The sequence below is a fragment of the Coturnix japonica genome, chromosome 2 (genome assembly GCF_054131305.1).
Source record: "Coturnix japonica strain WE chromosome 2, WE-NBRP24, whole genome shotgun sequence".
Taxonomy (NCBI): Eukaryota; Metazoa; Chordata; class Aves; order Galliformes; family Phasianidae; genus Coturnix; species Coturnix japonica.
In genome coordinates, this window is record NC_140664.1 from 34,662,660 (window position 1) to 34,688,691 (window position 26,032).

Sequence of the window (26,032 nt, forward strand, 5' to 3'; positions counted from 1 at the left end):
CTCTTGTAATCTCTCAAGGGCTAAAGCAAAATGAAAAATCAAAGCCAATTTCTTGTTTCTAATATTATCTATATGCATAATTGAGTTCAAAAATGTTAAATTGTTAAAGGGATCAGAAAACAAATGACCAGAAACAAAAGCTGCTTTTGTTGCAGGGAAGAAAAACAGGATTGCTATCAGAGCAGATTTGTGAAGCAGGGATCTCCCTTGGCAAAGGACACAGCAAACCATCCAGGAAGCTGAGACGGGATGATGGCTTCTGTACTCGTATTTATTGAAGCTGCTTTATCAGAATGGAGCATCGAGTTTAAAACTGATCCTTTAGTAAGTGAGAGGCTATGAAGTGCAAGTGCAGGGGCTGTGACTGCACAGCAAGCCCACAACTGAGCATTGCAATGCAACATCAGCACACAAAAGCTGTCTAAGTCGCATGAAGCGTAAGGATCACGTGAAGACCCATGAAATGTTTGATAAGGGAAAACACAAATACATAAGGGCAGGGTGCCAGGTGAAACTAAGCTTAGATCAAGGTGCTAAGCTGTCTCTCTTCAATAACCACAATGATTACAGAAAAGACTGAGCAGCCGTGTGGGAAGCAGCAGCAAAACGCTTGCTTTGTGGCTGGCCGCTATCTGAGAGAGCAACAAGTGCTCTCAAGAGGAGATGCCAATAAACAGAACGAATTCACAGAATCACAGAATGACCTCAAGGGACCCCCCTGCCTAGCAGGGCCACCAAACATACACATTTACTAGATCAGGTTGCCCAGGGCCCCATCCAACCTGGTCTTGAACACCTCCAAGGACGGGGCATCCACAACCTCTCTGGGCAGCTTGTTCCAGAGCCTAACCACTCTCCTAGTGAAGAACTTCCCCCTAACATCCAACCTAAATCTTCCCTCTTTTAACTTAAAACCATTTCCCCATGTCCTGCTATTGTCAGCCCTTTTGAAGAGTTTACTCCCCTCCTGGGAGTAAGTTCCCTTCAGGTATTGAAAGGCTGCAATGAGGTCACCCCGCAACCTTCTTTTCTCCAGGCTGAACAAGCCCAACTCCCTCAGCCTGTCCTCATAGGGGAGGTGCTCCAGCCCCCTGATCATCTTTATGGCCCTCCTCTGGACCCTTTCCAAAATCTCTATGTCTTTTTTGTACTGAGGGCTCCACACCTGGACACAGTACTCCAGATGGGGCCTCACAAGAGCAGAGTAGAGAGGGACAATCACCTCCCTATCCCTGCTGACCACCCCTCTCCTGATGGAGCCCAGGATCCCATTTGCTTTCCGGGCTGCCAGAGCGCACTGCTGGCTCATGTTGAGTCTTTCGTCCATCAGGACCCCCAGGTCTTTCTCTGCCGAGCTGCTCTCAAGGGCCACTCCTCCCAGCCTGTACAGGTGCCTGGGGTTCTTCCAGCCCAAGCGCAAAACCTTGCACTTTGCCGTGTTGAGCCTCATTAGGTTCACCCGAGCCCAGCTTTCCAGCCTGTCAAGGTCCCTCTGAATGGCATAAATTCAAGTCCCTAAGCCCGGCCATGAACGAAAGAAACACTCCCGCATCGCCACTCATCCAGCAGCACCAACGAGCCTCCAGGCCGTGCTGCTACATCTCCCTCAACAACCCCACATAACACAGCAGACCAGCACATCCACCTCCGCCTCTTCCGGGCGTCGGCCCCGATGTGAAAGGTCCCGCAGCGCCCGGATGGAGGCGGTGCCTATACAACCTATATAACTCGCCCGCCGCCGCAGCTCCCTCCTCTCGCCGCCTCCTCCTGGCTCACCGCTGTTCGCTGGGCCTCGCGTCGCGCCCCGCCCGGGAATAAGTCGGCCAGGAAGGCCCCGCTGCCGCCATGGTGAGGCGGGGGGCGACGGAGAAGGGGGGGAACGGGTGGGGGGCAGCGCCGCGTGGATCCGCCGGGCCCTGCCGGCCGTGTGCCGCCCGCTGGGCCTGGGCCCGGGCCCGAAGCGCGGCGCTGGGGCGGGGCAAGGCCGCGTGTGGCCGCGGAGCGCTGCGGGGCGGCCGTGTGCGATCGGCCCCGTGGGCCGCCTTGGGGAGAGCTCGGGCTCTAGCGCCTGGCTTTAGTGTGGGCTCTTACCCGAGGGTCGGACGGAGAAACGCCGTGCTTCTTGTTGTTTCTTCCTTTTTTAATGCTTCTTTACTGTGTGTTTTCCCATCCTTTTATAGGTTCGCTTTAATACAGTCCCTCACAAACGTTTAATTACACTGATCTCTTCAGATCAGTGCCAGAAGTAGCACGGTCAGGCTTTCTGGTCAGATGTATCTCTGTGCTCAAAGTTGTGCCCGTTTAGCTGATATCCTCGTTAGGATTTATAGTGGGGCTGTTAGGGTGGTAGAATTTTACAGGCGTTTGGATACGAGTCACACAGGGGTTGGAAGGCACCTCTGGAGGCCATCTGGCCCTGCTCTCTTTAAAGCAGGTTCCCAAGAGTAGGTCACACAGGTGAGTTTTGAGTATCTGCAGAGATGGAGGCTCTGCAGCCCCACTGGGCAGCCTGTTCTGCTGCTCCATTGCTCTGACAGTAACAAACTTCTTCCTTAAGTTTGTATGAAACTTCCTGTGTTCTGGTTTTGGACCATAGCACTTTTTTCTGTTGCTGCATGCCACCATAGAGTCATCTTGCCCCATAAATTTATTTCCTGCACTTCAGATATTCATAAATAGCGATGAGATCCCCTCTCAGTCTTCCCAGGGATGAACAGTCCCAGGTCTCTCTGCATTTCCTCTTAAGGGAGGCACTTCAGGCCTCTAATCACCTTTGTATCCTCCCACTGGTCTCTCTTCAATAGTTCCCCGCATTTCTTCGAACTGAAGAGCCCACAGCTGGACACAGTATTCCAGATGCGGCCTCACCAGGGTAGACTAGTAGGGAAGGACAAGAATCAGTCATGATCCGTGCCTGGACAGGTTGCTTTATATGTAGGCAAATCAGGCAGAGGTGTTACCGAAGCTTTCCACCCTGCAAAGCAGTTACTCTTCACACTGCTTCTCACAGCAATGACTGCTCTCATCATCTTTTATTACCACTGTTTGGACCGTGCCGTTGTACCTGCCTGATCACGTCAAGCATATAACATAGTCCCAAAGCCAAATTGTACTTCACATTCCACAAACCCGTTTTCGGTTGTGTTAGTTGGTGCTGATTGTAGCGTTTGATCTCTTTCACGTTTCAGGCGTTTAAAGATACTGGCAAGGCACCTGTGGAACAAGAGGTAGCAATTCATCGCATCAGAATTACTTTGACCAGTCGCAATGTCAAATCACTTGAGAAGGGTGAGTGATACTTCATTTTCTTTTAAACTAAAGTAGCGCTAAGAGAGAGCTTCTGTCCCTCTGTTTTTCTGGGGATGTTACTGTTGGAGTGTTGAGAACCCAAAGGCATTGGTTTCTTCATTGATACTTTGTCATGCTTGTCATTAAGTAGTCAGTCAGCAGCTCAACGTTCAGTAAGGCATTAATAAATTCCATTTAGGAACTGTGTTGGCAGCATTTTAATTGAATATTATAAATGTAAAAGCAATATTTGTTGCCTGATTTTTGGGTTGCTGGCGGCTTAAATATGGGTTAAGTGGTACTAACAACTTTCTATTGCTGTTGTGATTTATTTTTTTCGGCTGTAAGTCTTTTTATGTTGATTCTGTTGGCTGTGAGGATAAACCTAAACCTGAACTGCAGTGATCGTTTAATACGCTATTCTGAGCCAACGTATCTTGTAAAAATCTCTGTTTAAAACAACAAACGAAAGATCCACAAGCCTAAAACCATTCTGTGTTTTCAGTCTGCGCTGACTTGATCAGAGGCGCTAAGGAGAAAAACCTGAAAGTGAAAGGACCTGTGCGCATGCCCACCAAGGTATTTAAACCTGATAAAAACCATGTTGTGTTTCTAAAATGTCTATAAAACAAAAAAAAAAAAAAAGCTGAGATAAAAAGCAATACTACTAAATGGAGGGTTGTTTTATAAAGACGTAATGGCATATCTGCGTTCTTTGATGCTTTGAGAACCATTGCGTGATAAAAGTAGAAAGGGCTTCATGTGTACATCAGCTTGATACCCTGTGTTTATGGTTTTGCTTCAGACTCTGCGCATCACTACCAGGAAGACACCTTGTGGTGAAGGCTCCAAGACCTGGGATCGTTTCCAAATGCGGATCCATAAGCGACTCATTGACTTGCACAGCCCTTCTGAGATCGTGAAGCAGATCACTTCCATCAGCATTGAGCCAGGCGTAGAAGTTGAAGTTACTATTGCTGATGCCTAAATCGTAGTCATCTACTTTGAATAAAGCTGGCTTACAAATTTTATTTGCTGTCTTTTTTTGTATTTATGCCAAGAGTCTGTTGTGGTTCTCTGATTTTCCTCAATAAGGACATAACCAAAATGCTAGATGGGAAGATCGCATTTTCCTGACATTATTTTTCAGGAAGGACACATGAATTGTAAGTGAGATGATGAAATTTGGGCATCGTAATTTGATTAGAGACTGGTGACTATATGGATGTGCAGCACTTAAACCCTTTATGGAAGCATTGTAACTTGGGGTTATCTGAGTTATCACAGAATCACAGAATTGTAGGGGTTGGAAGGGACCTCTAGAGATCGAGTCCAACCCCTCTGCCAAAGCAGGCTCCCTACACCACATCACACAGGTAGGTGTTCAGGCAGGTCTTGAATATCTCCAGAGATTATTACTATTAGTTCTCACACATTTAAGTTGATGTTGCCATTCTGGCTTCTCCAAGCACTGAGTTAACTGCAGTTAAAAAAGCAGGAACAAGGGCATATGCTTGTGTGGAGCTTGATGTTGTCTTCACCAAGATACAAACCAGTGTGATATCTTGATCCACCTTTGACGAGGGATTTGGGAATCCGTTGTCTGCATGCTTGTCCCAATGACATTAATTGTCAAGGTTTAGAAGGATCTATCTATGGGATGTTCTGTACTAACATGAGAGAAAACTTCCCTGTGAGAATGACAGCACTGAAACAAGCTGCACATGGAGGTGGTGGAGTCTCCTCTGGGGGTGTCCAAGACAGGTGCTTTCTGTGTGAGCTATTTTAGCTGGGGTTGGACTCGATGACCTATAGAGGTCTGTCCCAACTGCTCTGATTCTGTGATGAGCTGCCCTAGAACAGTCTGAAGAGCTGTAGGAGAGGTGAGAAACCTCGTCATATTAAACCTTGTTGCATTTGTGGACGGCCAATGCCTGCTTCTGCTGAGGAGCTGGTATGTCATCGCTCTCATCCATCTCATCCCTGCTTAGCCCAGCGAGCCTAAGGCTCTCACAGGGAATTAAGCGAGCTGTGACTCTCCCCTGCCTTCCTGATTGCTTTGATAATGCCTCACCAACATACCGCGTGGTGTCACAGAATCACAGAATTGTAGGGGTTGGAAGGGACCTCTAGAGATCATTTGAGTCCACCCCCTGCCAAAGCAGGCTCCCTACACCACATCACACAGGTAGGCGTCCAGGCGGGTCTTGAATATCTCCAGAGAAGGAGACTCCACCACCTCCCTGGGCAGCCTGTTCCAGTGCTCTGTCACCCTCACTGTAAAGAAGTTCTTGCACACATTTGTGCAGAACTTCCGATGCTGTACTTTCATCCCATTACCCCTAGTCCTGTCCCCATGCACTACTAAAAAGAGACCAGCCTCACCACTATGGCTCCCACACCTCAGGTATTTATAAACCTGGATCAAATCCCTTCTCAGCCTTCTTTTCTCAAGGCTAAACAGACCCAGTTCCCTAAGTCTCTCCTCATAGGGGGGATGCTCCAGGCCCTTCACCATCTTACTGGCCCTCTGCTGGACTCTTTCCAAGAGATCCCTGTCTTTTTTGTACTGGGGAGCCCAGAACTGGACACAATATTCCAGATGAGGCCTCACCAGTGCAGAGTAGAGGGGGAGGATCACCTCCCTTGACCTGCTGGACACGCTCTTTTTAATACACCCCAGTACGCCGCTGGCTTTTTTGGCTACAAGAGGACACTTGTGTGTCAAACACACAACAGCCGCACTAACTCCATATAACTTCTGATGGGGATATTTACATGCCCGTACCTCTACCCTCCCTCCAGCATCGCACTTTTCAGTCTCTCAGCCCCGCTCTCCGCCCATCCCGCCACATCCCTCTGAGGAGCGGCCCCTCAGCCGACGGCTCCATGCATTGAAGCCTTACGCTGTGTGACACCGCCCCCATCCGGACGGAGGGAGCAACGCAGGGCTGAGCCCGCCCAGCCTCCTGCCCGCCGGCCAATTAACGCCCGTTCTACCCCCGCCCAAAACGCTTTTAGTGCTGGGTGGAGGCTGGTGTCTGCTGGGGTGGGGGAGTACGGAGCTACTATTCTGTTGTGCTCCTTGTTCTTTTCTGTGTGCTTTCATTTGCTCTGTGAGAAAACCCTGTGCTTTCTTTTTTTCTCTCCTTACGAGTGCCTTCTCGCAGAGCAATGGATAGCGAGGGGAAAAGCTGCGTCTCTGTGGAGCTGTCCGACGTGTCGGAGTCAGATTCCTTCTCGGACCCGGTGGGTAAATCTTGACCCCAAGAGTCAGCAATTGACTGGCCGAAAGGAGCAGGAGATGCGGATCCGTTTTGTAATGCATCTCCTGTGTGAAGGGACAGTGGAAGGGCTCACTGTGGAACAGCAATTAGAAACTAAAGCTTGAATTCAATACTGAGGGAGACCAGAAGGTGGAAGCAGTGCAGTTTACACCTCCCATAGCTCTTGTAGTGGTAGACATCAGAGGTGACTTAGGATATCATGATATTACGATGTTCACTGGAACAGGCTGCCCAGGGAGGTGGTGGAGTCTCCTTCTCTGGAGATATTCAAGACCCGCCTGTATGCCTACCTGTGTGACGTGGTGTAGGGAGCCTGCTTTGGCAGGGGGGTTGGACTTGATGATCTCTAGAGGTCCCTTCCAACCCCTACAATTCTGTGATTCTGTGATCACCTGGGGGGTGCAATATGGAAAAAGCATCCATTATAACCACACATCTTTTCTTTGTTAATAGGCCTACCAGCCTTTGAGAGTTTTCTTGAGAGTGAGGCCCTTTTCTGTAGCAGAACTGGAAAGCCATGAAACTCAGGTTGGTTGTAGAGTTAAGAAATGTGTTTTTATTCCTTTCAGTAGGAAAAGTGGTTCTTTTTGGCTAGTATGCATTGCTACAGTATTTTATTCATCAGTCTGAGCTGACTGTAACAATACACTGATTTATGAAATCAAGCCATTTTATAAGATGTCTCTCATTCTCCTTTGGAATGGATTTGACTGTAAATGAAACTACTTGTGTGCTCTTACAAGCGGTGAGGAAAGAAAAAAGTAAATGCTGAGAATGTTTTAAATGCTGTGGGGCTGACTGGGGGAAATGATGGGGCAGATCTAACTACTTTGGGGCTTCTACTCACAAGCTTCTATGAGGCTGGAGGCAGCTGATGGATGTGCTGCTGATGTAGAATTCCCCTGTAGTTCATGAAGGGATTTTAGTATGTCTGGCCTGCATTCCTGATCCTGGCAATGTGAAGAGGATGCATAGGAGAGTATAGGTCAGAGCCTGGTGCAGTAACTGGTCTGAATTCTGTACCAAGCTTCTTAGTATGGTTAAGCCAGCTGACAAATGGAGATGTTAATTGAGACTCCTGGGAAAAGCAGCATGACCTAGGGGGTGTGTGTTACTTGTATGACCTATTTGTATGCCTAACCTCTGAACACAGATTCCAGGTTTAGCTACAACTGATCATCCTTACTGCTGATACTTGAAAACACTGGCAAGCTATATTGATGGTTGGGTATAAAATCAATTTTCCTGTGATGCTGCATTTTATATTTATCTCATTAAGTGAGTGCTGGCTAATTGTATCTTGCCTCTACTCAGCTGAATAAATGCAATCAAATCAGTTGTGATGCTAATTCACTTTGCTTCACTACTGATAACATCATCTATCAATCAAAGGATGTGATTCAAATTTAGTTTGTGTATGATATTTGTAGCTTGTTTCAAACTAAAAATGATTGGAGAGGGAAAAATGGTGCATTTCTTTATATCTTTGTTTCCATAGTTTTACAATGTACTGCAGGCTTTAATCACAAAATACCAGGGTTTGGAAAATGTAAGTTGGGGGGTGGAAGGGAAAAGGTGTGGTAGGGAGGAGAGGGAAGAGAGAAAGGGAAAGGAAAAGAGGCAAAGGAGAGGAGGAGGGAGGGAGATGGAGGAAAAGAAAGGAACAAGAGACTGAGAAAAGGGAAGCAAAAAGACTGTGGAGAGGAAAGAAGGAGAAAGGAAGAAAAAATGAAGAGTGGGAAAAGAAAGCAGAAAAGGAAAAGAGAAGAGAGAATATGAATGGATGAGGGGAGGTGGGAGAAAGGCAGGAAAGGTAGAAAGAAAAGGGAGGAGGGAGAGAGAAGGAGGAGGCAGGGAAGTAGAAAGAAATTGCTAGAAGGAACCCAAGTTAAAATGTAAACCTCTTAGAAGACTCCAAACAATTGCCTCAATTTTATCTATGTTCTGGCTTTCACGTGAAGCGAGTGTCTCCATAGTTGTTATGTATCTCAAGAGAGACTATCTGTAAACTTTGCAAGTGTTCATAGATTTTTTTTCTCTCTCTGGATGTTTGTTTTGTTTTTTTTTTTACCTGAACAACTTTGTGGGATGTTTTGGTTCATCTTTTCTTGTTTTTAAGGGTTGTGTAACTATTGAAGATCCCCAGTCAGTAATTCTTCATGCACCCAAAGAATCTCCTGCAATGAAAAACTGTGAAAGAGGAATCAGTCACTCTGTACATAAATTCACCTTTTCTCAGGTAAGCAGGTTTTCTCTTATTTTTAATTATATAGTTAGTTGTATTTCTTAATTGAAGATTCTCTGTGATATCGTATGATTTGATTTTTCTTCTTTGAAAAGCAAACTGCTTACATTTAGACCATTGTAACTGCTGATTTTCCAGTCAATTGCAGTTGGTACAGAGTAGGAGGGGTTCATTGTTGTGCATTGCTAGCAGAGCTGTTGAAAATATCCACTGAATGGTATGCTTAATGAGTAGTATTCAGAGCAGTTAATTTCAGAAGTAAGAACACATTAAAAGATAACAAAGTGCAGGTTTGAGTAACTCTTAGAATTAAGCAAGCATCCTGTAAGATCCAAACAGAAGATGCTGAATTCATTTCTAGGCAAGGCAGAAAACTAATTTGTTATCTCCTAGTTGCTACCATTCAGTGCTGTGATATCTGTGATATGTTGAACTTCTTTGTGTTTATTGTTAATGTTTTCCCCTCCATTCCTTTCTCCAAGGTCTTTGGGCCAGAAACTACTCAAAGCGAATTTTTTGAAGGCTCAACAAAAGAGATTGTGAGAGCATATGTTAATGGAGTAAATGGACTGGTATTTACTTATGGCGTTACAAATGCAGGCAAGACGTACACTATCCAAGGTATTACTTACATACCAAAAAGCAACTGTAATAACCAAGTCAGGACTCCGTGAGAAGCTTGTACAAATACCTACATTGTCTTTACTTATTTTAAGGAACTACAAAAGACTTTGGTATTTTACCTCGCTCGCTCGACATGATTTTTAACTACATAAGAGGCAGACAGTATCTGAAGATGAATTTTAAACCATATTTGAGTAACGATGTTAAGAAATTAGAAGAGGCACAAGTTAAACAAGAAGAATCCATAAAAGCCACTCTTCTGGCATCGCTGAAAGAGGTCAGTGACTATATACTTCCTAATTACTGAATGGAGTTTAAAAAATCCATAATAGAATAGTCTTGTGTTTTACTGTTGGGTCTTTTAGATTTATCTTAATTTACTGTATGGATTCCTTGTCAGCTCTGGAGCAGTAAAGCAGCTGACTGTGCTCAGAACTGAGGGTAAACTTTAAGAGCTTTCCACAGAGGGCAGCACCACACAGTTCAACACAAAAACTGTTGCAAAGCCTGGATTTCTGTAGAGGAGTGGCTGTAGCTGTTGGAAAATCTGTGAGGGGCCTGAGGCCACGCCAGGCTCATGTGGCCCTGATCAGCCTGGTCTGGTGGTTGGCAAACCTGCACATAGCAGGGGGGTTGAAACCAGATGATTATTGTGGTCCTTTTCAACCCAGACCATTCTATGATTCTACGATCTGACCTGCCAAAAAACTTCTTGTTGCAGAGCGGATCTTTTGGGTCATGTCTGCAGACTACAGAGCAATTCAAATTCCAATCCTAGTTCAGAAGTGATGATGGTAATTTCTTTGCAGGCACAGCAAAGAGGAGGAATCCTTTTTGGTGGGAGACTGTCTTAAGACAGATTAAAAGTTTGTAAACCTGTGATTTATGTAGCTTCATATAAAAGTAATTTTCTGATAACAGCAAGCAAAATGAGATGCCACAAAATCATTTTCCTAGAAGGATTACAGCCTACTTTAGGGGATTTTACCTGTCTTGCTTTATAACTGCGTTCCTCAAGTTGATTGTAGAATGCTATGGGATGGAGAAGACCCCCTAAAGATATTCAGTCTGGCACAGGTTTCTGCTATGGCAGCTATAGCGCGTGTATTCTATTATTTGCAGAGCAAGAAGCAGCTCTCAACTGAAAAATGGGCATCCTGGTATATTTGGTTGTTCTATACTCCTTATTCCAATCACCAGTTTTCACAGGATGACTGTTCTATTTTTTTTCTAATGCCCGATTGCTTCTGGTAAATCAGAAGTATAATTCCATGTATTTAATGCCAGAATTCAGTCATTTCAGCTGATTATGATTCAAAGCAAGTCTGAATGATTTTTGAGAGGTATAGAAGTAACAATTGCCTGGCTTTTCTTTTTTCAGTGGTTGTTAATACCAACATCCTTGTAACTCCAGTTATCTCTGAAAGAATATCCTTCTGTGACTTGCATTTGTATGTAAAATTCCACTTTAAAGTCTACGGTTTAGATTAAATTCTGCAAACTGAACTTGAGGCAGATTAGTTAACTTTTGAGATAAGACGTCAGATGACAAACCTAGAAGATGCTAGAGATTACGTATTCATTTCAAGAGTCTTAAAAGCTCACTCATATTCTATGTGTGTATGTACATATTTGGAGGGGGTGAGAGAAACTGACATTGTCAGGAGGATAGTGAGTAAATATTTTGAACATCTTTATGGAATCTACAAGCCTGCAAGAAGGAACAAGCAGGAACTTGAGGTTTAGAACAGGAAGTCAAATACTGCGTTATGGAAGAGAACGTGATACTTCACAGACATTCCTTTCTGTGAAATCACCTTGTGACTTTGCTAATAGTTGAGCTGCAGTAGATGATCTAGATGCTGATGCACTACAGGGAAAAACAAACTCCACCATCAAGAAAGAAAGGTAAAAACACATCTAGAAAATAATGCATGACGAGGACTTGTGTATGTGTTGTGATAGGTCAGTATTGATAGCTCAGCTGTGCTCCTGCTGAAGGCATGCTGCTTGTTAGCTTGTGAATAGCATAGCTGTTTGAATGCTCACTCAAGCTTGTAATCCGAGAGCAGATATGGTTTGGTGAGCTTGGTTTTGGTTTACATGGATTTCAATAGGCTTTTTTCCCAGGCTCAGTTTACGTGTCATGCAGAAAGAATCTGCTGGTGCTTTCATACTCTGTTGAAACTGCTCTGAATTACTGTAATACACTTGTATTTAATGTTCTCCTGTTTATGTTCATTACACGGTATTGGTGCAAAAACACACTTAGCATACTTCTCACTCTTTTTGCTTCCCCTTCCCTTTACTTGTTTTTCTTTTCCGCTGGATTAAATATTGCTTTTTTTATTGGATTAGAAGCTGCTTTACTTTCACTCCCATTCCCACCTGTCCTCTTACATGCTACTAAATGTTAGCTTCTGTCATAGGCAAGCAATATCAGTCCATGTTCCTGCTTGTTTTCAGATAGACTTCGTCTTCTTTTCAGTAGTCTTATGATCTGAAGAATAATATATAATACAGCGTGTAATTCACTTAAACTTGTTGAAATCTCATTACAAAAATTTATTCAACATTAAATGCATGTATACCCCTGTATTCTGATAGCTAGAATATTGTATTGCTTTTTTGTATTTGTACTTTTTTGTATTTGTACTCTTCTACTGTAAGGTGAACCTCTAGCAAGACTGGATTTTGGGAAGTCAATGTGAATGGTCTACGGAAAGCTTATACTGGTGTATAAGATATGGAGGAAGGAGGGTGAGGGGAGGGAAGGAGGAAGGGGAAATAGTACCCAAAGCTTTAGGAATCTGTAAGTAGTAGGGGCTGCTACATTGTTTTTAAGTGACCTCAGCTGTGTTAGTGTGTCCTCTGCCCCTTGAAGAGACTTGCTTCTCCAGTCTGGTTGGTTGACCGAAATATTGGTCAGACTTAAACAGCAGCTTGTAAAGGCATTCTGGGTTGTCAGCCCAGTATTTTTAGAGACATTTCATTTACAGCTTGGGTAAAGTTAGCTTAACAGTTTGTTACTTCAATATTTAAACCCTAAATACTAGAATTACTGTTGTGTTTCACTTCTGTTAGTCTCATGGTCTGTTCGTTTGGATGTAACCGTCTCTTATTTCCTCAAGGAGACTGAAAGCATCTCAAATACTGTTGCAAATACGTGTCACGTGGAACCGACTTCTTCCAAATGTATTTCAAGAAATCTGCCTTCAGATTCACCAGGTAAAATGGAAAATTGATTCAGGAAAAAAAAATAGTTAAAACATCTGGAACTTAAGAATATAAGCGAATAATTATAGGTAGATTTAAAAATCTTAATATTAGTTATATCTTTACCAAATTTAAATAGCTGAACTTGGGAGGAGGAATAACAGTGTAGCTTTGTACTTTCTATGGAAAGATAGCTTAAATCCTGTCCATGTTCTGGGTACAGGTGGCTGCTGTGAATGTCCTTAGAGTACAGTCAGTTATCCTGTACTGCATACCTTATTGTAAAACACATAAGTAAGAGCCACCTTGTTTTAGAGATTTATATGTGATACTTTGGCATAAGAGACCACTAAAATTATTAGAGGTTTATCAGTGTTGTTGTTTGACCACTAAGCTACTTTCCCTTTTTGGTTAGCAGAGAAGAATTTTGTTCCAACTGACACCTATTGGACCAATATACAGCAAAGAACGCAAGCATCTGTGTGGGTTTCTTTTTGTGAGATTTATAATGAATATGTGTATGACCTCTTAAGTGTGTTATCTACATTAAAAAATCAGAAGCGCAGAGTCTTAAGAATATGTGAAGATCAAAGAGGAAACTCTTATATTAAAGGTAACAATACTATTTTATCACCTTGGAAGTTGCATAGGATGTCTTTGATCAGAAATACATGTAAAAGGTCTCTCTTTGCAGACTTGAAGTGGATTAACATTCAGAGCACTGAAGAAGGCTGCAAAATACTAAAAATAGGAAACAAGAACCGAAGCTTTGCTTGTACTAGAATGAATGAGCAGTCAAGCAGGAGGTTTGTTCCTCTCATTTATGAGCGTGCTCTGTCTCTTTTCTGTTAAGGAGATGAGGAGGGAGGTGAAAACTTCAGAGTGCCTATTACTAAATGAGTCAATTTTCAACATTATCTTAAGACTTTCCTTGATTACTCTGGTTCTGTTGTAACATTCTGAAAGACAGCTCGGACAAGTATGGAGAGGATCCAGAACTGCAACAGTAGTAGTGGTTCAGTTGCTATTCAATGCCTTTAGAAAATCACATCATGTTTGTTTTGTGTCAACGTAACCATTCACTTTGGGAAGTGTTAACCACTCTGAGCGGGGATGGCTGTGTAAGGACTTCAAAGGGAAAAGATGGGTAACTCTTCTTACTGACAGTATAATTCCTGGAAACCTGGAGCCTGACAGTAGGGAATGTAAGAAGGAATGAGTCTTTCAGTGCCTTTTGGTGCTTCTAGATTATTTAGGTGCTGTCACGTTGCATTTTTGTGGCTGAGTTTACTTGATCTCTTAAGAATTAAGACATCAGCTGTTAGTCTCTGTGGGGCAGGGAGAATCTGGTTTAACTGAGTAGGAGGGAATACATGGAAAGAGTGGTTTACTTGCTGTTGAAACTGTCTTCCTACTTGTTTTTGAAGTCCTCTAAATAATTTGTTCTTTAACTGTGGAAGGGTATGCTGTATATTTAGTTTCTATGGTCATAGTGTTACTGAGACTGCTTCTTCTCTAAAAAGCCAATTATGCTGCTTTGTATTAAAGACTGCTTCCTTCAAATTTCAAGTGGTACTTCCAATATGACTTTCACTCAAGATAAAAGTAGTGCAGAAATGTGTGCTTGTCTGGCAGAGTTTTGTGCTTAGAATATTATTATTATTATTGCTCAAAGGAGCACCCCAACTTCCACTTGGCTTGTTCTCAAATTGATCTGTATGTTCTTCTGGTTTGTGTTGCTTTTTAAGAAACTTCTCTTGAGCTGTGGGTTGGTGATGTGGCGTAAAGCACAGCTTTAAATCTGTCCTGAAGAAGTTTGTCTTCTACAGTATGTGTTTCTTGATTTACTGGATAATCTGGGAGGCTTATAAGGTTCTGAAGCTTTCTCTTTGGTTTCACATAACAGGTCTATTATTTTGTCTCTGTATTTGATGTCTAAAACAGAATAACAACAGCTTTTCAATTATTAGAAATCCAGCCTTTCTGGAAAACAGGGAATAGTTTTGAAACTACATGAGTAACTATGGATGTTAAGAACTAGGCAGAATTACGGGACTGTTGAACCTTCACTTACTTTTCAACCTATTCATTTCTAAGAAGTTAATGCTTCAAATTTAATGAGTTCACATACTGTCTACATTTTGTATACTAAATGGCTATGTGAGTATTCTTTTTCTGATCGGTAAACTTCAGGGAATTAGCTGGTTCTTTTTCCAGGACAGCTTATAGGTTTGTTGTGATGTTTTTCCCCTCTCCTTTTATTGAAAGAAATGAAAAATCATAAAATACAACTTGTATTGCTGCTTTTTGCTGCTGGATGAATGCATTGCAAGGGTAACTAATATAAATTAGAGGGGTTGTTTTTGGCACAGAATTTTCTGTAGCATACAAACATTACTTCAGTGTCTGCCTTATTCTTGTAACTCTAGTTTATTAAAATGTCTTCTTTTACATTCCAGTCACAGTATATTTTCAATCCGGCTGCTGATTCTAACTGATGAGCACCAACCACATGTTCTTAGAGTTTCAGAGTAAGTAAGTGCTTCAGCTGACTGCCAGAACACAAGTGTTTTTTGAAAAGCTGATAAGGTGTAAGCATGCAAAACTGCAGAATATCCTTGGTTTTTATTTTTTTCATTTAAAAAGTGAAAAAATCATCTGAGAGCTGAGACAGAAATCCAGACTGCCTTGGTTTCATAAAACTGGCTTGAAACCTGATAGATACAAGAGTAGAAATATTTCTCTGCATCCTATTCTAAAGTTTAGCCGAAGGAACCTTTATTGGAAGAATGCCTATGCAGTTTTAAATGAAGCCTACAAGCAGACATCTTTGGATGTGCTGAATGGAGCAGCAGTCTTATTCAAGAATCTTTATATTCATTGGTAAGATAGTTTAGTGCTGTTGCGTTTAATAGTTTGCATAGTGCCTTCCAGAGGAGATATGTAAACATAACTCACTCTGTAATCTAGATAGGCTGAAATGTGTTACGCTTTCTCCTTCAGGTATCTGAGGTGTAAAAGAGACAATTCTATTTTTATACTGTTTAGAAACATGCTTGCTTACGTGTTCTGAATAATTCTTCCCTTCAGGTTGACTTTCTGTGACCTGGCTGGGTCAGAGAGGTGTAATAAGACACAAGCCTTTGGAGACAGACTAAAAGAAGCAGGAAACATTAATAATTCTCTTCATATCCTTGGAAAATGCATTGCAGCACTGAAACAGAATCAAAATGCAAAGTAGGTAACAAGCTGTAAGCAACGTGCTGTGTGTTAGGTTGAAAACCTCAGTATCTCTTTATGCTTCTATGAAGGATTCATGTGATAAGAAGAAAATGTGAATTTTCAAAGTCTTGAAAGCCTGCTTTATTCCAGAGATCACTGGAGTACCTGAAATTACCTCTTTCATTAAACTGCATGGAGGAAGAAGTAAAAAAAAAAAAGGCAATTAAGTGGAGGAAAAAAGCCAATTAGGAGCAAAACTACAGTGCTTTTTCCTTAGCATTTGCATATAAGCCATACGCTTAGTGTACAGAGCTTCTGTTTTGTTCTCAACCCTTCAACCTCCAAGTTATACAGATGGACTCATTAGATGATTGACAGATCTCTTGTAAAAAGAGACCGAAACAAGAAAAAAGCTGTTTTCTAACACTAAGTAACAGTGATGCTGACACTTTACATTTCTTACTTTTAAATAATCTAGCTTGCTGGAGAGCTTATTATATCTAGGAAAGACCTTGTTCTTTGAGGTGAACTAGTTTAGCTTCAAATCCAAGCATCGTACCTTTGCTACTTCCTTAAAGAGAAACTGAACTAAACCAAGCTACAGTATGGTACAGGCCTTTTCACGTATTCTATTTCACAACTTCACTGTTCTTTTTTTCCCTGAGGATGAAGCCAAGCTATGTTCCATTCAGAGAGAGCAAATTGACTCGCCTGTTTCAGCCATTCTTTTGTGGAAAAGGCAAAGTTTGTATGATTGTAAATATCAATCAACATGCTAATACATATGATGAAACACTGCATGTAATGAAATTTTCAGCTATAGCCAAGCAGGTAAGAGCACACCTAATTTCCCTGCTCTACAATTATAGAATATTCTGAGTTGGAAGGAATCCACAAGGATCATTGAGTCCAACTCTCAGTTCCACACAGGAACACCCAAAACATCAAACTCTGTGTGAGAGCATTGCCCAGACACTCCTGGAACTGTGGCAGCTTGGTGCCACAACCACTATCCTGGGTGTCCTGTTCCAGTGCCTGAATGACTTCTGGTAAAGAAGCTTTTCTAACACTGAGTGTTTTCTAGTAGATCTTTCCATGTCCATTTGCAGCATTACTGAAATTTTAACTTTAGTATTGATGTTTTTGTGTGCTTAAAGCCATGAGCAATTCTGTTAATGTTCTTGTAATCATTAAATATTGTAAACACAGCAATGCGTTTCTGCTACTTCTTCCTTCTATTCTGACATCTGCGGTATTGATGACATTGATAAGTCAATGTGTCCAACTCTGGGTTTTTCAGATTATCCAGACTGTCCTACCAAAAAGTTTAGGTGACTTACCACCGAAGTTAGTTGGAGGTGATGGCAAACCTATTGTACGCTTTGATGTGAACACATCTGTGGATGACTTTCCTGACAGTAATGAAACCTCTGCAGAAGAGGAAGTGGACATCACCATTCTGAGTCATGAGGTAGATACGCATGCACTAAAAATTGTACCTAAGGCCATTGGTATTAGCTCTCATATTAGAAATGTGCTCTAAGAAGTGTACTGGAAGCTGTATCAAATGAAAACTGTAGACTTTTGTGTTTAAAACACAGAGTTATTTACCTGCTCATGCTCTTCTGAGAACCACATCAACAAGATGAGATGTGGCATTTTAGAAACAAAGCTATGCATTTTAATGGCAGTAGACTACCAGCTGATATTTGAATGCCAAAATATGCCAACAATAATTTTATTTTGACAGCATAAACAGATAAGATGGATGGAGGTTGGCTTTGCAGTAGAAGAAATTCAAATTTGATAATGTTTAGTCCTTGATACAGTCTACCTGAGAAGAGGCACGTAGAAAGGCCCTTTGTAAATATCCTATCTGTATTAATATATGCATATGGGAATGCTAATCTGTCTTATTTTCTCAACTAAATTATGTTAAATTTAGGATCTCTTGAAAACTGCAGAGAACCTGAAAGAGAAGCTAGTTGCAGAAAGGCAAAGTAAACTCCTTCTGGAGGTGAACATACGTAGAGAGATGGCAGAAGCAATGTTCCGACAGCTGCTGGAAACAGAGGAAGCCTGGAGGCAAGTCATATTATAGTCCTATTCAAGACAAACAATTCCCCATTTATAAATACAGACACTTATGTATACATATGAGTGTGTGTGTGTGTATATGTAAGATATGCATGCTCGTGCTATTTTGAGAAACTAGGGCTGGCTGCTTTCAAAACTTCAGTTAAAAAGGAAAGAAGTAATGTTAAACTGTTTTACAGATCAACCTTTTCCTATGCACAATGAAGAGGTAATGTTGCTTTCTGTTTAAGTTCATTTAATTTGTAATTATGAAAGGTTGTCCTGTTATCCATACTTAGCAGGGTGCAGAAGACTCTTATTTGAACTCAAGGCATGTGATCCCTCTCAAACAGGCACTTGGTCACTGTATGCTAACATACATGAATGTGCTTCAGGTGGTTTGAATTGCATCTCCTTGTACTTTCCTTCTGGTTTCTTGCTCCTGGATGATTTATGAAGTTTTCTTACTTTAGCATCTTAGTAATGGAGGCAGCCACAGTAATTTGTCACTAACTTGGGGATTTTTTTTCAAGTGTATCCAGATTGCTCAAGCTGAATTCACTTCCTCTTAGCTCTTCTTGAAATCAGCTTCCTGCTGTTTAAGTAACTAACAGACACTTACTCAAAGTTAAGTTGCCAAACTGCATGCTCTATGGTTTAACACCTGCACTGTCTTCAAAATTACTGGGGTCTTTTGGCTAAACACACAAAACTATTAGTGACACTTTTTATCTGTTAAACTGATGTTCCGTCTCTGCTGGGCTGGCTTTTTAAACTGTGGCAAGACTAATGTGTGCCTTCTGTAACTTGAAATAGTAAAGCCCAGTGAATTTGTCATTTATCTTTAATGAAAGAACAAACCGTGAAATATATCTATCCCTCCTGCCCAGCTTCCCTGGAAAAATGCTTCAAATATCAGCCCTAATTGGGTGTAATGATATCTACCATTACATGCTGCTGGGTTTTTTAATTATAATTTGTTTCCCAGATCTTCCAAGACATGACCCAAAGCATCTAGTTTAAAATATTACGCAGACATCTGACTTTCTAGCAGTCATGGAAGCAGCAGGGACTTCCAGGAGTAACGTAGCTATGAGCATTTGTGCATCTCTCATATATCAACAGACTTTAACTGTTTGATTTCAGATTAAGGGTTTTTTTTAACCTTTTAAGGGATAGAATCACTTGAGCATTTTGTGATTGTAACTAATTGTAGTTTAGAAGAGGGGGGGAAAGGGGCATGGAGAAAGGGAGCTGTTGTCTATGTATATGAGATAAGGTGCTTGTGGCTTTTGTGTGGGCAAGTTAGTTGACAAAGGTGTCTTGTGACGATGAAACATCTTAATTCCTGTGTAGTCACAATTTCCACCTGAGTGCTTGCTTCCCACTGAAATGGGATATTAATACTTAATATGAGGTTACCAGTTTTTCAGCTGTGAAATTTAAAGTTCAGTGTTATTGGAGATTCATGCACCTGATTTTAGTGCTTAGGTACAACAGCATGGCAAACCATTTAAGAATCACAGATGCTTTTACTTTTAATCTGCTGCTATTATGACTTTCAGCTTCCAACAAGAGTGATGTAGTTTGTGTTGAGATCTGTGGCTGTGTTTAACAGGCATACTTCTGTTGACGCACTAAAGAGATCGGAGTAACCACATCAGGTCTGAGTTCTGGCATGCTTTTTTGTATACTCAAGCATTATGCTTTGATGCAAATCTGTAGTAACTTTGAGAATTAAAATGACAAAAGGCCAATAATAATAATACTTAGCCTCTTGTGTTCACTATTGATGTTTAGATGAATAACTGGTACTGCAATTTGGTCATGTGAAGTCAAGTTGTAGTAGCTGGGATGCTAGTATTTTAAATGACTGATGTTTCCTTCTCAGCAACCGCTTGGAAGATATGAAAGACAGTTATGAAGAAAAACTGGAGAGCAAGTTTGAAATGTACAAAGAAGCCATCAAGAAGCACGCGTACATGTGTGCAATGGAACAAATTGAAGATCATTATGTTCCTATAGAAGAATTTATAGCTGAACAAGAGAAAGTTGAGGTATGACTTGACTACTGCTAAAAACTCTGTGCTAATAAGCTAACTTCCTCACTATAGCTTTCCAGAATTGTTCAAGAGTTGTACATTAACACAGAATATTCAAGGTAGCTCTAGTGATTGAGCCTTGCTAATTCTTACCGTAGGGACAGAGATTTTGTCTAACATTACCTATAGTGGATATCTAAAGTTCCCAATCTTTGAGGGCAAAGTTTAAATAAATCCAAGTGGTATTTATCTCTGTAATGGAATGATTACAACACCTTGAGGGCTAGTGTGCACAATGGTTTGGCTATGTGAATATTCTTGGAAATGGAGGGTGTAGAGTAAAAAGCTGGCCTGAGAGGGCTGGTGGGCAATTTAGTACAGGGTAGCTATTTTATTTATAATGGTCTCTGGTCCAAAGTTCTAAAGGGAGTTTACGTGATAAGAAACAGTGGTGAGAAACAAATTTGGTGCAGGAGAGCACTTAACCTGAATATACTCACACCTAGGACTCTCCAGTAGCTGGTGTCAGTAAGTTGCTATTCCTTTGCACAGCATGAAGAGTGAGCAGATCCTCAGACCTAAGCGAGTATCCTGTGTAAATAATTTCCTCCTAGAAGTTCTTGTGATCAGAGCTATGTTCCTTAATGGTGATTTCTCAGCCACAGTCATCACAACTTCCAACCAAAATGATCTGTAAACTGCATATACGTATGTAGTATCATTAGAGGACTGGGTGCAGTGCTTAGGGTTGAGTGGAGATTAAGACCAATTTTGCCTTTTTTTCAGGAAAGAGAGAGAAAAATATTGCAATTGGAAAGGCAACTTCACGAGCAGTCAGGAAGGCTGTTGACTAAGGGAAGTCCACATTCAGATGTACTGACTACTGAAAATGGCATGGAAGCAGGTGGGAATCTAACCTGGCTATTTGTAATTCAAATTATTTTTTTCTTTTCTGCATGAAAATCAAACTACTTTTGCCTGTAAATCTTACAGACAAGGTGATGAAGAGAGACAATGAAGGACTGCAGAAACAGTGCATGGAGAAAGATGAGGTAGCTCTTGCTTACTGTTTAGCAGATCTGGGAGTAGGAGTCCTAAACTCTGGTGTGTTTTCAATACTTTAAGAACTGTGCCATAATGGGGGAAAAGGGGGGAAAAGAATGAAAATTCCTGTAAGTGGGTGTCAAGTTTACAGAAGAACCCTTATTTGATTGTGGATGATTCATGCCAGAGACTACCTGTGTTCAGACTATCGTTTGTTAAAGGTATCTACTACTATGCTAAGTCACGTGGCAATCATAATACAAGGTGGGAGGAGGGGAAGTTGGGGACTTATGCTGAAATGCATTGTTCTTGTTTTGGAAATGCTGCCTTCTCACACACAGGGGAACACTTGAAGAATCTGGTGGCAGTTTAGATCTAGAGCCAAAATACTGCCTTAAACGGGTATAGAATTCCACCAGCCACTTAAGTTTTGGTCATGAGCGAGGTTTCTCTTTAAACAAATAAGATCCCTCCAGTTCTGAAACAGCATGTAAATACTGAAGTTGTGGGCTTCAGTGTGTGTTATGGAAAACAATACTGTTTTCAGAAAGATACTTGTAGTCTACGTATCACACAAACGTCCTGCAAGGCTGTAGCTAGTTTCCCATGTTTAAAGAAGATGGACGGGAGGGATATGATAAGGCTTGCTTCTTTCACTAATAACAAATAGGAGTAGGGTTTGGAGAAACAGTTCCAGCTGGTTCTAATATACCACGTGAATGGCAAGTGAACTTAAATCCATTTCTATTGAAAAAGTATAGTCCAAAAATAAATCTCCTTACCAAATTTAATGTCTCATACAGCCCTGGCATTTATGTTCCACTCCTGGTCTTGATAGCTCTACAACATTTTCCATTTCCTGCGTCAATTTCAAATTTTGATGCCAGAATGCAAATCTGGCTTCAATGCTTGATAAGTGCACTCAATATTGATTCTTATTGGTTGCCTTGCCTGGCAATAACTGGAATGAGCACAGTTCAAAGCAGCTACTTTGATTAGTGCCCTTCCACTGCTTTGCCTCACAGTATCTGTATATGCGTGAATGATTGACTACTTTTCTTCCCTCCCACTCACTTTGGGCTGTGAAAACAGATTTTATTTAGCAATTTAGAAGTTCTTCCTACAACTGTGTTGATGTAAATCCTTATAATATTTCTGGTTTGGAAGGTTTTTTTCCCCCCTCTAAAGAGTTCTCTCTCTTAATTTGTCAATATTAAAATCCATCTTCCTATCAGAAAGTGAGGTCTTCTGTTGTAACTGTACTCCAGAATATGAGATGAGAGATAATTCTTCTAACTACCCTTACAGAAAAGGAGCAGATCGTTCTAGAAGTCTGTAGTGCTGTTTTGGTTGCCAGGTCTGTGCAATCCATTAGCTTTAGCACAATGGCCCTCGAATACTCTGGTTATGTGTCTTGCTAGAAATAATGTGTTTGGAAATTAGGATTTGGAAGAAGCAGTTTTCATCTTGGTTGCTTTGATCTTAGTTTGCAATATTTGGTATTAATCAGAAAGGCTTTCAGTGTATGTACCAGTTCTAGTCATGGACTAAGCTTGTTGTATCGAATATGGTGTCTTGAAATTTGAATGTGTATGGGTTCTATTTTCAGCTTATAAAATCTCTGAAGCTTAAAATACAGAAATTAAATGAAACACTGCTGGAAGCTAATGAAGGCTACAGAAAAATGGCAGACGAGAACAGCAGGCTGAAGCATACAATCATGCTTAAGGTTTGTCAGTCTTTTCCAAACAACCTTAATATGGCTTGTTTCTGTAGTTAGATTGAGCGGTTCTATGTTTGCACATATAATAACACTGTTCAGTCTTAGTAATTGTTTTTGAGCTTACAACCCTCAGGTTGCACACCTTGGCTTTGTGTCTTGTATTATAAGACTCCTTTCCTCTCCTTTGTTGTAAGACTCCTTTATTATTAAGTAATGGACTTAGTCAATAGGGAAACTCACTGTACTGACAATTCTTGCTGACCTAAAGATGCCCTAACCTGTTGTCAAGCGCACAACATACAACTCAGAACTCTTGCAGAATCCTCTCTAATAGTGAAGTGTTTTGCTGAAGGCAGGCAAATGGTTGGTACGCTAGTATTAATGCAACAAAACCTTTGGGTTTTGTCTTGAAACCTGTGTTACCCCTCCTGAAGAGGTGGCTGAGCTGGCTGAGCTTTAGACAGGTAAACTTCAAAAGCTTCATGAAGGTGACAGCACCTGACCTCTGGCAACTAATGGCTGCCAAAGTAAAAAATGAAAAATTGACCTCTTGATGTTTTGCATCTATGCCTCATTTAGAAACTGCGAATGAAACCATGTATAAGGTTTCTGTGTTTTTTTCCCTCTGTGAATAGTAAACTACATTCTGTATTAAGTCCCAAGTCTGAGATTGAAGATTAGTTATATTCAGCTTCCTACATCTTCAATCCTGTTTAAAAAAAAAATAAATGGTGTTGTCTTGTTAGCCATAAGGTCTAGAGAGTGTCTCTAAGTCTCTGTTCTACTCACTCGAAGAAAGTTATTCCATTCTAGTTAGCAGACTTGGTAACTATAATATGAATTTGGATTTGACTAGTTTTGTTTCAGTAGTAAGCTTGCAGCTGAACACTGGAAAGACTTCTTTATTTGGTTCCTAGAACAAATGAAATTGTTTGTGTGATGTGGCTGAGCGTTTTAGTGTCACTTTCTTCAGTCGGACCATAAGTAGATTTGTTGGCCTGATAGTTTGCCATTATCTTAATTATGTAAAAGTAATCTAGAAGAAATGGCTACTGAATAGCCGTTTGATATAGTAATCATAGGGTTGTTTGCTGAAAACAATAAAATTGTCTGAAATAGGAAGTCACTTGTATGAAAAAGACTTCAGAGTGTTCATGCAGCTAATGCAGCCTTATGCTCACAGGATCAAGAAATGAATAGTCTCCAGAACTGGGCTAAACGTGTCCTTGAGCTTGAAGAAACAGTGTCTTCCCTGCAAAAAGAACTTGATGAACACAAAAAGCATTTCTCTGTTGAGGACTCAAAACAGCAGAAACCCAGGAGAGGTTTGTTGGCTAACCTGAAATCCACAGTAGCAGGTACTGCTAGCACACCTCTTGGCAGAGGCTGGGGGAAGCATGAAGAGGCTTCAACCTCAAGAAAACACGTACTGTTTGCTCATAAAGCAAAGGAATAATAGTTAATTAACAAAATCAGCAATTACTGGACTGCTTTATCAATCTCATACTGTTGGTAGGTGCTTTTTCTGCTCTTAGATGCCCTCTTTGTTATTATGTTAAATCTTTTATTAAACATTTGTCAGTTATGTCATATTAGGTATAGAGCTATGTAAGTATGGGCCCAAACTTCTGCTTTTATGGTTGATATGGGGATATTATTTAAGATGGATCAATATTAAAAATCAGTGGATTTTACACATCTTAAACTCTTAAGTAACTGCTATCAGGGTCTCTTGTACTTATATGCAATTCACAGAGTGGAATATTCTTCATCTGTTGCTTGATACCTTTAGAAATCAAGAATTTTATTTTGTTATTGGCTCTAGAAATGTCCTGTAACAAGCAGCTAGAATAGCTTGCTTCTTCAAAACATTGTAACTTTGACCTGAGAACTACCCTCTTGGGACTAAGCTGATCAAATAAGACCTCATATAAGATCTCATTTTGTTTCTTATTTATCTTCTTGCTGGCTAACTTGCTTTATAGAAGAATTTGTTTTAATCTTTTAAATTTCCATTAAGCGTATATGTTAAACTTTGAAAAATTTATTTATAAATAAAACTTTCAATTATTTTATTAAGCTTTGTTCATTTTATAAAGGATGCATTCAGTAAAGCCACAGACTAGGAGAGATCATAAACCGAAGCTGAACTGCCACAGTGACTGACATGATGGCCTTGAGTTTAAAGAATCATCGCTCTGGTTGTAATTTACCTGTATCTACCAACTCAATGTAACAGCAAGACTGGAGCATAGTAAATCTGAAAATAGTTTTCTTACAGCTATTTCAGTCTGCGAGAGTGAAATTTTTTGTTTACTTTCCCAGTAGTTTAAGATAAAACAAACCCTGTACCTGTAAGAGTTGAAGAATTGCTCTGAAACAAAGCAGAGCTTTTAAATAAATTGGAATGCTCAGTTTGTGCTGTTTCTCATGATGAAAGGGAACCCAGATTGGAGTGAGAACCTTCCCTTCATGCTGGAGTCACTAGGTGGTGCAGTTTTCCTGCATGATGCTGCAACAGCTCTTTGCTGATGTGAAAGCTCCTCCAAGTGACTTAAGCTGGTGCTGGTATTGTGTGTTGAATGTGGGTTATGTGGCTCCAGTAGTTCTAAAATATGCTTCTTCCACACAAACTATTCCAACTACTGAACAACGTTTTGGTGTTGCACTATGATACATTGAGTGCTAATCCCTTGAATGAAAAGGTTAAGTACAAATTGCTCTAGGATCAGCAGTAGTCAAACAGTAAGCTGAAGCTATAATATTACAGATGATTTCACGTTGTGCTTTGACACAGTTGTCACTGGTCTGAGATTTTATGTGAGCAGATTTACATAAGGCTTGCAATAATCTTTTCTTCTCTGAGCAAAGGCTGTTTCTGTGCGTGCTCCGACTTCCCAGAGTACCTTTGACTTTAGGAAATGGTTTGAAAAACAAGGTTATGTCTATCTTTTTCTCTCTTAAATTAAAACAAGAATTGGTAAGAACTTCACTGTAGGTTTTATCTGTAATTTTTTTCGCAGTGTCGCAAAATGACTGTTAAATTAAAGGATGTTACCTTAAAGGATGTGGAGGAGGTGTTTTAAAGGACAGCTGAAGACTAAATCTCTTCCTCCCCTCCAAAAAGAAACACAGAGATGCAGAAATGACTGGCTGTTTCAATGGCTTCAGGAAGAACTGATGTAAGGCAAGCAGAATCCATTAATGTTTACCATTGTAAAATAAACTCATTAATGATAATGAACAGATGCTCCATGTGAAGCTA

The 26,032-nt window shown here is 40.9% G+C and overlaps 2 protein-coding genes and 1 non-coding gene across 4 annotated transcripts; all 3 read left to right on the forward strand.

Moving 5' to 3' along the window:
* Positions 1 to 1,750: 1,750 nt before the first annotated feature.
* Positions 1,751 to 4,319, forward strand: RPS20 (ribosomal protein S20). The gene is made up of 4 exons (XM_015855656.2): positions 1,751 to 1,848; positions 3,189 to 3,288; positions 3,794 to 3,867; positions 4,094 to 4,319. Exons 1-4 carry the CDS (start codon positions 1,846 to 1,848, stop codon positions 4,274 to 4,276), a joined length of 360 nt encoding a protein of 119 aa, XP_015711142.1. The 5' UTR covers positions 1,751 to 1,845; the 3' UTR covers positions 4,277 to 4,319.
* Positions 3,657 to 3,721, forward strand: LOC116653059 (small nucleolar RNA U54). The gene has a single exon (XR_004306467.2). It is a non-coding gene; the product is annotated as a small nucleolar RNA U54 (small nucleolar RNA).
* A 1,988-nt stretch (positions 4,320 to 6,307) lies between the features above and the next one.
* LOC107310193 (kinesin-like protein KIF20A) lies at positions 6,308 to 25,354 on the forward strand. Of its 2 annotated transcripts, none has more exons than XM_015855619.3 (18): positions 6,308 to 6,537; positions 7,029 to 7,103; positions 8,695 to 8,814; positions 9,303 to 9,441; positions 9,537 to 9,721; positions 12,576 to 12,672; positions 13,076 to 13,273; positions 13,355 to 13,466; positions 15,120 to 15,191; positions 15,751 to 15,897; positions 16,548 to 16,713; positions 17,183 to 17,353; positions 17,828 to 17,967; positions 19,850 to 20,015; positions 20,787 to 20,904; positions 20,994 to 21,052; positions 22,654 to 22,773; positions 23,951 to 24,844. In XM_015855619.3, exons 1-18 carry the CDS (start codon positions 6,463 to 6,465, stop codon positions 24,221 to 24,223), a joined length of 2,433 nt encoding a protein of 810 aa, XP_015711105.2. In that variant the 5' UTR covers positions 6,308 to 6,462; the 3' UTR covers positions 24,224 to 24,844. The 2 variants fall into 2 exon arrangements, with proteins under 2 accessions (XP_015711105.2, XP_015711106.2); XM_015855620.3 differs by having other exon boundaries at positions 6,332 to 6,537; positions 13,079 to 13,273; positions 23,951 to 25,354.
* The last annotated feature ends 678 nt before the right edge of the window (positions 25,355 to 26,032 follow it).